General features: G+C 61.3%; 1 protein-coding gene across 2 annotated transcripts in view; it reads left to right on the top strand.

Moving 5' to 3' along the window:
- The window catches only part of RAI1 (retinoic acid induced 1), a 74,122-nt gene extending 62,177 nt beyond the window's left edge, over window positions 1-11,945 (top strand). For both annotated transcript variants that reach the window (XM_041462215.1, XM_041462214.1), the window contains 4 exons: window positions 2,646-8,259; window positions 9,438-9,531; window positions 9,833-9,882; window positions 10,253-11,945. In XM_041462215.1, the coding sequence (XP_041318149.1) occupies window positions 2,662-8,259; window positions 9,438-9,531; window positions 9,833-9,882; window positions 10,253-10,267 (5,757 nt within the window). In that variant the 5' untranslated portion in view covers window positions 2,646-2,661 and the 3' untranslated portion in view covers window positions 10,268-11,945. The remainder of the gene's footprint in view (window positions 1-2,645; window positions 8,260-9,437; window positions 9,532-9,832; window positions 9,883-10,252) is intronic.
- Window positions 11,946-12,248: the final 303 nt, after the last annotated feature.

Here is a 12,248-nt window from a genome sequence, read left to right as displayed (position 1 = left end):
GGGACTGTGGCTCTGGGCTTGTGGGATTTCAGCTGGAACACGTTCCCTCTGTGCATCCCCACCTCTGTGTGCCGGTGACTGATCCTTCCCCTCGCACCATGCGCTTCTGCTCATCCCGACATTGTCCCAGCTGTTTGGAAAATTAACAATAATTAATTAATAATAATAATTAATTAATCACGATAATTAATAATAAAGGAGAAAGGGGAGGAAAGCTTCCCCTAAAGCTTCAGCCCAGGGTCTTCTCAAGCCGATTTCATTTTTCAAACCCACTCCCACACAGCATGAAGGGCTCTTTGCTCCCATTAATTCTCTCACCACAGCCCAGGGCTGCCCCACAGCCTGGCTTTGATTTTCCTGCCTTTGTTCCAGCAGCACTGGCACAGGATACCATGCTGTGGTAGGGGCTTTTGTGCCAGCTTTCCAGATTTTTTTGACCCATCTTTTCCCTGGAATTTAGGCTTCAGCTGCATCCAGTTGCCCGCAGAGCCTGCAAGATGCAACTGCAATATGTGGCAGTGACATGGAAAACATCCCAAAAAAGGATGGGGAAGAGGGAGGGATGGGGTGCTGGGCTGGTGTGGGTGGCACTGAGCCTGGCTCCGGTGGTGCCCGAGGACACTGTGATTGGTGCATGCCTGAGCAGCTGGTGTTTGTGGAAATAGAATTAAATAAAGCCCCTTGTGTGTGTGTGTAGACCCCAAAAAGGTGCTGAGGTGTTACTGGTGGGTGCTGCAAGGAAAAGGGCTGAGCTGGGACCTGTCAAACCAGCAGTGTGCTTTATGTGGCTGTGGCAGAACTGCCAGTAAAGGGACCATGTGTTGTTTGACATGTTGTGGCAGTGGCATGAGGGTGATGGAGGGACACGGGGGGACACACATGAATCCATGTCCCAGCTCAAGGCTGCCTGGCACCACAGGGAAGTGTTCCAGGAGCTGGGATGGGCTCAGATAGACACTGCCAGCACCCTTTTGTTATACTCACTGCCTTGATGGAGGCTGAGGGGACAGCACTGGTGTCACCACTGTGTCACTGCCAAGGGAGCAGCACTGAGGGTGTCCCTGGACAGCCACAGACCCTTGGGGCTGCCCTAACCCAGGCTGACAAATCTCCATCTCATCCAGGCTTGCGTCCACCCCAGTACCTTCAACCCGCGGGTACTGGGGACAGGCAGGATGCATCCCCCTGCCACCAAGCCCTTCACTAGCCCGCACAAGCCACTTGACTGCCTTGAGAGATCAAACCAGTGCCCCAGGTGTGTCCCTGCTCCCAGAGCAAGCGGGCTGAGGAAATGGGGAGCTTTAATGACGACGGTGGCGAGGCGCTCAGTAATGACGGCTGCTGGCGGGAGCAGACAGCTTCCAGATGGCATCGCGCCGGGGCAGGGGGATCGCTGGGGCCGGGGGGGCTGCGGGAGGCAGCAGCCGGCAGAGACGGGCAGAGCCAGCAAGTTGAAATGACTTTTTTTGCAGCAGAGCCTGCGGTTCTGGCCCTTCGCGCTGCTGCTTTCAGTAATTAGCCCAATAATTAAAAAGAATGGCGATAAGAGGGGTGTGCAGAGGCGCTCGCAGGATCTCGGCATCCCTGGGGAGGCGTGTGAGAAGGGCGGGAGTGATTTGCGGATGTGAGGGGTGGTGGATGTGTGAAATACAAAGCAGAGGGACCCCGACACTGTGTGGGGGGTCACTGCACCAGGTGAGCAGGCAGGGAGGGGTGGGCAGCAGGGATGGGCAGCGTCAGCAGCAGGGCAGGAGGGTGGCTGAGCCCACTGCAGGCTGGGAGGAGGCAACCAGACCCCAGCAGCCTCCTGGCCATGGGCACCGTGCTGCAATACAGAGACAGAGGATAGAGGAGGATGCAGGATGCTGCAGGTGGGGATGCAGCGCCAGGCAATGTGATGCAGGGCGACACGGCACGATGCAGAGTGATGCGAGGTGACACAGAGCCAGCTGCTGCCATCCGGGGCGGTGCAATGCACCCGGATGGGATGCAGGGCAGTGGGATGCCATGCAGGGCAATGAGATGCAGGGCAATGCAAGCCAATGCAATGCAGGGCAGCACAATGCAGGGGGATGAAATGCGAGGTGATGTGATGCAGGGTGATGTGAGGTGAGGAAGGAGGAGGCAATGCAGGGCAATGCAGTTCAGGGCGATGCAATGCAAGGCAACACAATGCAGGGAGTCAAAATGGAAAGTGATGCGATGCAGGATGAGGCAAAGCAATGTGATGCAGGGCGATGCAAATCAGGGTGATGAAAGGCAAGGCAACATGAAGCAAGGTAGGCAGTGTGAGGCGATGCAATGCAGGGCAACTCAGGGCAATGCAATTTGGGGTGATGCAAGATAACAAGATTCAGGGAGGTGAAACACAAGGTGTGGTGTTGGAGAGCAATGCAAGGCCATGCAGGCAATTCAGTGCACCATTGGGTGATGCCAGACAATGCAGGGCAATGCGAGGTGATGCAGCATCACGTGCTGTGTTCCAGGGTGGCTGTGAGGCGATGCCCAGTGGGGCAATGCCCAGCAGCTGAGGTGAGGCGAGGCAGTGATGATGTCCCCATGGTGCAGGTGACACTGGCCCTCTCGGACCCCGGCCACCGTGGTGGCGACGCTTCATTTGAATTCTCGCCTCTCTCTCTTCGCAGATAACGAGCCCGCGCCATGCAGTCCTTTCGAGAAAGGTGTGGTTTCCATGGCAACCAGCAGAGCTACCAGCCGACTTCACAAGATACATCACGCCTGGAGAATTACAGGCATCAAAGTCAGGCAGGGCCGAACTGCGAGCGGCAGAGGCTGGTGGCGAAGGAGTACTACAGTCAGCAGCAGCTGCCGTACGCGGGCTATGAGAACAGCGCCGTGGAGAAATACCACCGGGGAAACAAGCAATTAGCGGGGCAGCAGCTGCAGGGCAGGCCGGCCTTTTCCAATTACACCGTGCAGGAGAACAGCCCTTATCCGGCCCGGTATTCCGGGGACGAGAGCCTGCAGGCGTGGGGAGGCCAGCCACAGGCACTGCCCGGCGGCGTGGCCAAGTATGAGGACAACCTGATGAAGAAGACAGTGGCGTTGGCGGGTGGGCGGCCGTACCATGAGCCGGCAGCGACCTCGCTGCCCTTCCGGACTCACTTCCAGCAGCAGCCGCAGCAGCAGCAGCAGCAACAGCAGCAGCAGCAGCCGCCCGCACTCCCCTACCCCAAGCTGCAGCGGCAGAAACTGCCCAACGATGTCTCCTCACCCATGCCCTTCTCACAGAGCCCTCACTTCGGGCAGCACTCCCAGTCCTTCCCTGCCTCCTCCACCTACTCCTCGGTGCCGGGGGGCAGCCAGCCGGCACACTCCTACAAGAGCTGCACGGCGCCCTCGGGGCAGCCGCCGCTGGAGCGGCCCCTGGGTAGCGCTGCCAGCCTGGCCCCTGGCCCCCGTGTGCCCAACCTGCACGGCTACCAGCCCAACCGCATTGGCTACGAGCAGCCCCCACAGCCGCCACCACAGCCCCCCCAGCCGCCACCACCACAGCCCCCACAGCCACCACAGCCCCCGCAGCCCCCGCAGCCCATGCAAGGGCGGCATCACGCCTCAGAGACCCTCCACTACCAAAACCTGGCCAAGTACCAACATTACAACCAGCCAGGCCAGACCTACTGCCAGGGCGATGCGCCGCCCGTCCGGACGCCGGAGCAGTACTACCAGACCTTCAGCCCCAGCGCCAGCCACTCGCCGGCTCGCTCCGTCGGCAGGTCCCCGTCCTACAGCTCCACTCCCTCCCCTCTGATGCCCAACCTGGAGAACTTCCAATACAGCCAGCAGCCCCTGAGTGCTGGTGCCTTCCCGGCCGGCATTGCTGACCACAGCCATTTCATGCCGCTGCTGAACCCTTCTCCCACTGACGGGACGAGCCCCGACACTCAATCTGGGAACTGCAAAAACATGCAGAAGGAGAAGCTGCCCGAAAACCTGCTGTCAGACCTGAGCCTGCAGAGCCTGACGGCTCTCACCTCCCAGGTGGAGAACATCTCCAACACTGTCCAGCAGCTGCTGCTCTCCAAAGCGGCTGTGCCCCAGAAAAAGGGCATCAAGACCCCAGCGAGGACTCCCGAGCAGCTCAAGGGGCAGCACTGCAGTCCTGAGAGCAGCACCTACTCGGCAGAGCAGGTGGGGACCCCCCTGTCTGACCCGCTGAGCACCCCCCAGTCTGTCCATGCTGAGACACAGGACGCTGACTATCTCAGTGGGTCAGAGGACCAGCTGGAGAGGAGTTTCCTGTACTGCAACCAGAACCGCAGCCCTGCCCGCGTCAACAGCAACTCCAAGGCAAAGCCCGAGTCAGTGTCCACCTGCTCTGTGACCTCCCCAGACGACATGTCCACCAAATCAGATGACTCCTTCCAGAGTATCCACGCCACCCTGCCCCTGGAGACCTTCACCAAGTATGTGAGCAATGAACGGGACTGCCCCCGACTGCTCCTCAGCGCCCTGTCCCAGGAGGAGCTGGCTTCTGAGATCATTGTCCTGCAGGATGCCATCAATGAGAAGGCAGACAAAGCCTGGGCCAACTTGCCCATGCTGGGCAAGGAGACCACCAAGTCCCCCTTCCAGATGGAGAACCACCGGCCCAGCCTGGACTCCATGGTGAAAGGTGCCTGGCCCAGCCAGGGTGACTCCAGCACGCTCACCGAGCCCCTCAAGCTGGACAAAGCTTCAGGGGCCAGCACAGGGAAGGACTTTAGTGAGGAGGTGTATGAGGGTCCCCAGGTGGAGTTCACAGCCACCGAAAGCAAGGATGTGCTGAAGGACACTGCCCCACTGGCCTTCAACTCCAAGCCCAGCATGCCAGCAGCGACGTCAAGCGCGGGAGCCACCGGCTACAGCTGCTACTCAAACACCACCGCCAACTCGGTGGCATCTGAGAATGCCATGGAGCATTTCGAGTGGCCGGAGGAGAGCCTGGGTGAGGCCTGCCTGCGGTGGAAGGATCTCCAGGCCACCGACCTCCCCAAGGGCTTGTTCCCCAGCAAATTGGTGAGCTCCTGCAAGGAGAAAAAAAACGCCTGCGGCTTGGACCTGTGTGATGGAGAGCAGCCAGCCAAGAGTGAGCCGGTCCAGGACTTTGGCCAGCAGGTGATGGAGGAGGAGGAGGAGACACTGACCTACGATGAAGCAACAAAGGCAGACAGCGAGAGGTGGCTGCAGGACACCCGGCACTGCTGCTCAGCTGGAGACTTTAGTGAGATCCCCATCATCTCCTCGCCGGATCTGAAGGAGTCAGACCTGGAGGCAGAGGAGTACTCCTCACTCTGTGAGCTGGCTGGCTCAGAGCAGAAGTCAGTGACGTACGATGCCTCATCACCCAAGCCCCCGGAGATGCCAGCCGTGCTGTCCTCCAGCGAGGTGCCTGTGTCTGCCGAGGAGACCGTCAGCACAGTGGAGAAGGAGAGCTCAGCTCCCACCCCACGCCTCTCTGGCCAGTCTGTCATCCTGCTGGGCCCTGCTGTGGGCACGGAGACCAAGGTGAAAAGCTGGTTCAAATCCTCCCTGCCCCACATCCAGCCTGAGGAGGAGAACGGTGGAGGGGAGACATCCCACCTGGAGGCGGCCGATGCTGAATCCGCCTCATCGGTCATGGTGAAGCAGCAACTCACGCCCGAAAACGTGCTGGGGAAGATGGAGCCTGTCTCACGGGGCAAGAGCCTCCGCAACAAGAGGGTCCACTGCCGGCTGCCAGAGGGGGATGGCCCCGGCAGCACCGTGCTGAGTCCCTTCGATGAGCTGCCAGCAGCCAGCAGCGTGGCCGGCGCCTGCCTGGGGCCAGACGGACAGACAGAGGTACCGAGCAAGAGCGCCCAGAGCCAAACACCCCGGTTTCCAGCCGAGGGGCTGCCGGCACGCATGTGCACCCGCTCCTTCACCGCCCTGGCCGAGCCCCGTGCCCCTGCCCCGCTGGAGGGACTGAAGGCCCCCGCGCACCAGGAGAAGCTGGGGAAGAAGCCCGGCTGCGGCGTGAAGCAGCGGGTGGCTTTCAAAACCAGGAAGCGCAACAGCCGGCCGGCCCCCAGGGTGGTCCAAAATGCCAGCGATGCCACCCTCCTGGTGCCCAGCTTGGTGGCGGCGGAGGAGGTGGCAGGGCCGACACCGCTGGAGGGGGACGCGGTGGAAGCCGGGGAGAGGGACCAGCGGTCGATGATCCTGCGCTCGCGCACGAAGACACAGGAGGTTTTCTACACCAAGCGGCAGAGGGGCAAGCGAGCAGCTGATGTCCGGCTGAAGAACTGCAAGGCGCCCAAAAAGCTCATATCTAACAACCACCTCCCACCTGCCTTCAAGCTGCCAGCGCCAGGAAGCCCCCACAAGGAGGGCAAGGTGGGTGCCCGGATGAAGCTGCCCAAAGCAGGGCCGGGCGTGGGGGGCAAGATGTCAGAGCGGCCGCTGCACTCACTGAAGAGGAAGTCCACCTTCATCTCCCCCATCCCCACCAAGAAGAGGAACCTGGTCCTGCGGAGCAACAGCGGTGGCGTGAAGGAGGAGAAGCCAGAGGGTCCCCCCAGCCTCTTCAAAAAAATGCCGGTGGCCAAGAAGGTGAAAGCCAAGCTGCCCCCCAAGAGCTCTGGCGAAGCCATCCCGAAGCCCCCCCTGCCAAAGGAGGCTCCTGATGTCTGCATCAAGATCACCTCCCGGGCGGCCTTCCAGGAGGCCACCAAGACCAAAGTGTTGCCTCCCCGCAAGGGCCGCGGCCTCAAGCTGGAGGCCATCGTCCAGAAGATCACCTCACCCAACCTGAAGAAGTTCACCTGCAAACCAGCAGCCACAGCAGTGGCAGCCACAGTAGCTGCCTACGGCTCCTCCCTGAGCCCGGCTGGGGCAGAGCGGGAGCGGGTGGTGAAGCACAGTGGGGTGGCTGTGGCAGTGGGCGATGCGAGGCTGCCCAAGCTGGGGGCAGCACAGAAGGTGCCCACGATGCCGGTGGCTGAGCCGCTCTGCCGGAACCCCAATGGCCGAGCACCAAAGGGGAAGCCGGGTGCTGGGAAGAAGCTGCCCCATGACGGCTGCCAGGGGGAAGCTTGTGGGTCAACACCAGGGACCCTGACCAGCCCCAGCATGGTGGCCAAGAACCTGGGGCTCCTCCCCAAGAAGAGGAACCGCAAGGGCAAAGCAGCAGCGCTGGGCATGGCCAAGGCGCCCCTGAGCCCTGCACTGCCACAACCACTACCCCGGGAGCGTGTAGCCGGCCCGGGTGGTGCGGAGGAGGCGCCTCGGGAGAAGAAACCAAAGACTGAGGAGAAGGAGGCCGGGAGCAGTGATGGCCCTCCTGAGGGACGCTCCGCCGCCGGGCCGGCGCGGGGGCCGAAGCCGCGGGCCAACCACTCCAACTACAACGGCTACTCCAAGCGGCAGCGGAAGCGTCTGGGCCACGGCAAGGCCAAGGCGGTGCCGGCGCGGTGCAAGAGCCGCGGGAAGCGGCGGCGGCAGCCCCAGCAGGCCCCGCTGCTGCACCCCGCCGAGCCCGAGATCCGGCTCAAGTACATCTCCTGCAAGCGGCTGCGGGCGGACAGCCGCGCCCCGCCCTTCGCTCCCTACGTCCGCGTGGAGCGGCGCGGAGACTTCACCACCACCTGCACCGTCGTCAACTCGCCCGGCGACGAGGCGCGGCTGCAGCGGGGACCGGCCGGGCCGGCGCCGCGGCCGCGGGCGGCCCTGCCCGCCTCCTCCACCATGCACATGGGGCCGGTGGTGTCGAAGGCGCTGAGCGCCGCGTGCCTGGTCTGCTGCCTCTGCCGCAACCCCGCCAACTACAAGGACCTGGGGGACCTCTGCGGGCCCTACTACCCCGAGGACTGCCTGCCCAAGAAGAAATCGCGGCTGAAGGAGAAGGCGCGGGCGGAGGGGCCGGGCGAGGACTCCGCCGTGCCCGCCGCGGCCGAGCGGGCGCCCCGCGGGACTGAGGGCGGCTGCGGCGGCAAGGCGGCGCGGCCGGAGGGGGCCGCCGAGGCGGCCAAGCAGAGCTCGCTGCGCTCCAGCCCGCGGGGCATGTTCCGTCGGCTGCAGAGCTGCTACTGCTGTGACGAGAGGACAGAGGGCGAGGAGGCGGCCGAAAAGCCCCGGCGGCACGAATGTCACAAGGCCGAGTCGCCGCCGCAGGAGCCGGCGGGCGACACGCAGGAGCACTGGCTGCACGAGGCCTGTGCCGTATGGACCGCTGGGGTTTTCCTGGTGGCGGGGAAGCTCTATGGGCTGCAGGAGGCTGTCAAGGCGGCTGCCGACCTGGTAAGAGCTCGGCCGCACGCCCGAGGCGGCATCTTCCGCTGGCCTCCTTCAGCCAACGTCATTCCCGTGTCTGCGCCTCCGGTCGGGATGGAAATTAATAGTTCTGCCCTGGGAGAGCAGGGGAGGTGCTCAGCACCGTGAGCGCTGCTGGGTCCCTACGAGATTTGTGCTGCTGCGTCTCTGATAGCGCCTGAACTCTCCCTGTTAGGCGCAGAAATAGCCTACGGGTTATGTTTTAGGAAGGCGACGGGCCCTCCTGGGGTTGTCACATCCCCTGGCCCAGTCGTGTGTTGCACGGGGTGGCTCAGAGCAGGACAGATGCCGCAGGGTGGGAGATGAAAATGGGCACAACACAGCTTGATGCCACCGTGATGGGCAGCAGGGGAAGGGAACTGGAGGGAGGGCATGACCCTGCCCTGCTCCTCTCCCACAGTGGTTGGAGCAAGGTGTGAGCAAAATAGGGAGGTTGCTGAAGGGAGTGGGAAGTTGTGGCTGGCCCGTTCCTGGAAGTGTTCAAGGCTGGATGGGGCTTGGAGCAACCTGTTCTAGTGGAAAGTATTCCTGCCTGTGGGAGGAGGCTGGAATAAGATGAGTTTTTACAGGTCCCTTCCACACCATTCTAGGATTCTGTGACGTAGATTTTCAGTGCCTGAGAGAGGAAGGGGGCAGCCTCCCATCAGAGGCTGTGCAGGGGGTTTCCAGCAAGTCCCCCCACTGCCAGGTTTGAGGGCTGGCTGTATTCCCAAGCCTGTGTGCTCATTTCATGGCTGTCTGGAAGCTGCTGCCCTCACCACTGAGCCAGGTGCTCCCATCCCTGCAGCCCCTGCTGGGGATGGAGCAGGTAGGGCACAACCCAGGTCATGTCCCTTCCCCTCCTGGCCCATGGAGCATGGCTGTGGGCTCGGTGTCATCCAGCAGGGTGGTATGGCAGGTAGAAACCTCGTGCCTGGCTGCAGACAGCCCGGTGACAGGCATGGTGTGGTTCACAGTGCGCTGGCACGGGAGGAAGGATGTTGCCTGGGAGAGGCAAGGAGGGGCTGGAGAGGATCAGGGACACCCGTGTTGCCCTCGCTGCTGGGGCTGTCGTGGTTCTCTTCTTCTGTGCTGGGCTTTGACAGGGTCTCTCTGTCTCTCCACATCTCTCCTTCCCTGCTCCGAATTCCCGGGTGCGTGTACAGAAGTGCTCGAGCTGCCAGCAAGCAGGAGCCACTGTGGGCTGCTGCCAGAAGGGGTGTCCCCACACCTACCACTACGCATGTGCCATCGACACAGGTGAGCCCGGCCACAGGGATGGGGCACGGGGTCCTGGGCACTCTGACCCAGCTCAGTGTGGGGCCCATTGCTCCAGGGTCAGGGCTTTGTGGCTCGCTGCCTTGCCAGGATGGTGATGCCCACTGTGCTGGCGGCACTGGCAGGTGTCACAAGCTTGTCTGGCCTCAGCTGAGCCCTTCACACAAACGCTGTGGCTGGTGGGTGGCCGTGGGGCTGGGGGGACACTGCATTCCCCTCACTCGGGGGCAGCTGCCACGCAGTGCAGGCTGTCCCCTGACACGTCCTTGTCCTCTCCTCGCAGGCTGCTTATTAACTGAGGAGAGCTTCTCTCTGAGATGTCCCAAACATAAGGTAAGCCAGAGCACCCTGTGCACCCCCCAATGCTCGGCAGCTCCCTGTGGTGGGAGGACCTGCTTTCAGACCCCAAATTCCTGGGGATGCCCATCCTGGATGCTCAGCTCTGTGTGGGCATCACATCCCTGGGGGTATCGGGTGTGCCAGCCACTGGGTCTGGGGCATCCATCCGGGTCTGAGGGGTCTTATCCCCTTCCCTGAGCACAGACGAGGTGGTGGATGATGGTTGAACCCTTTCTGAAAGCGCTGCGTGCCGGGTGGATCCCCGGTTATTGGCAGGGAGGAGGGTGGGGGGCGATGAGGACAACCCGGGCCCCCCCCTCCCTCCAGCGGGATCCCCGGGCTGACTCCTCCGTTCTCCCCGCAGAGGCAGCCGGTGTAGCGCCCGCGGGCACCCGCCCCGCCGCCAGCGAGGGACCGGCAGAGGAGGCAGCGCCTGGAGCCGAGCGGGGCCGGGCCGGGCCGTACCGGGGAGCCCCGGGACCCCCCGAGCCCGCTCCGGGCGGGCGGAGCCAGCGCCGGGCTTTCCCTCCCGCCGGGTCCCGGTAAAACCCGGTCTGGATACGCGGGGGACGGATCGGGATCCCCCACCCGCGATGGCTGCACAGGGGGCGGGGGGTGTCCGTGTACGAGGGGGGGTCCCGGCGATGTTGTCTTACTGTGGGGCCGCCGGACCCTCCGTGGGTCCCGGCTCTCAATATCACACTGATCTGATCTGAGATGTTGCCTTCAGCAAACCTCATGGTGTCTGTATATAGTTCAGCGAAGAAGAGGATTAAAAAAAGACAAAAAAAGACAAAAAAAAAAAAAAAAAAGAGAAAAATGAGAAAAATGCGGGAAAAAAAAAAAAAAAGGGCAAAATAAATCCTGCTGTTTGAAACACCACTCTGCTTTTTCTGTTTTGTTCTTCCATCTCCTCTTTGCCCACTCCCAGGGTGCTGGGGGGATAAGGGTGCTTGGCCAGGCTGGTGGGCACCCACCGGGCTGCCCCAGCCCCGCTCCCAGACCCCAAACCCTGACTCATTGCACCCCCACCCTCTCACTCCATGAGGCGCTGGCACTGCTGGGGTGGGGACACCTGGTCCTGCTGTCCAGGACCCCCCAAAACCCACCCTCCTGCCTGTGCTTGGCCTCACCAGCACCCCTTCTGTGGCTCTTCCCGTGGGGGCTTTGCTCCCTGTGCTTGTGCTGAACCCCACAGCTCTACGTGCTGAACTGGAGGAGGAGGAGGAGGCATTTGCTTCCTCCCTCCACATGGGCCTGGCTCACCCCTCACTGCCCTGGGTTTGCTCAGCTCCCTCAGCTTTTGCTTTCTGGCCACCTCAGTGGAGCTGGGGGGCTGCCCAACACTTCAGTGACCCCTGCCCACGTCCCCAGGCTCCACAGCCCATCTTTGTGTCACCCTGACACAGGTAGCAAGCAGCCCAGGGTGAACCAACTCCAAATCTCATCCTAAAAACAGCCACTGGCTGTCCCCCAACCTCTGCAGCATCCTGCAAAGGGGGGCACACTCCTGGTCCCACCCATGTCCCCTGCAGAGCCAGCGCCCCATGTCCCCACCACCTCTTGTGTCCCCTCCATCCCAACCACCCCAAGGTTTGCTGGCCACACAATGTCTGTTGTTTCAGCAGCTGCCTCGGACACAGGAGTGAAAAACAAAAAGAGGAGGTGAGAAAAAAAAATTTTTAAAAGGGAGAAATAATAATAATAATAATAATAATAAATTAATTTAAAGAAGAAAAAAAAAATCCCGTGTCCTTGGCAGTGTTGCCTGAAATCTGGCTATTTTTAGTGACATCTTGTACATATGACTGTAAAATGGTAAACCGTGTGTATTATATATTGCCTCATTATATAGTGTATATATATGTATACATATACATATATATAATATATATGAAGACTGTAAATGTTAAGACTAGTGTTCTTATTAGTATATTGCTTCACACTGAAGATTGTGTGTAACAAGCTGTTTCTAAAAGATGTTTATTTTCCTTAAGAGTAAAAAAACAGGTCATTGCATTCAGAGCGTCAATAAAGATACAACGATTGTTTTGGAAGTACGTGGCGCCCTGCTCGTGACCTCTCTTTATCCTTGGGGGGCTGCTGGGGTCCCCCCCGGGCTGTGACAGCCCCTGCCTGGTCCTTTGTCCCCAAGGGTCTCGATGGTGTGGGGACAGCACCCCTGGGACACCACGGGGTAAAGAGGGGGTGTTTGGGTCACTCAGCAGCCAGTGTCCCCATCCCTGCCACCCGTGTCCCCCCTCCCGTGCAGCCCTGTGGGGACAAGGTGTCCACAGCTGTGGGGGGCCCCTTGCCCCCCGCTTTTGGTGCCAGTCCCCCTCCAATCCAGCACACACCAG

This window comes from Pyrgilauda ruficollis, unplaced genomic scaffold (genome assembly GCF_017590135.1).
Source record: "Pyrgilauda ruficollis isolate IOZ18807 unplaced genomic scaffold, ASM1759013v1 scaffold16, whole genome shotgun sequence".
NCBI lineage: Eukaryota > Metazoa > Chordata > Aves > Passeriformes > Passeridae > Pyrgilauda > Pyrgilauda ruficollis.
The sequence above is the reverse complement of the archived record's forward strand: the minus strand, read 5'-3'. Positions and strand labels throughout refer to the sequence as shown.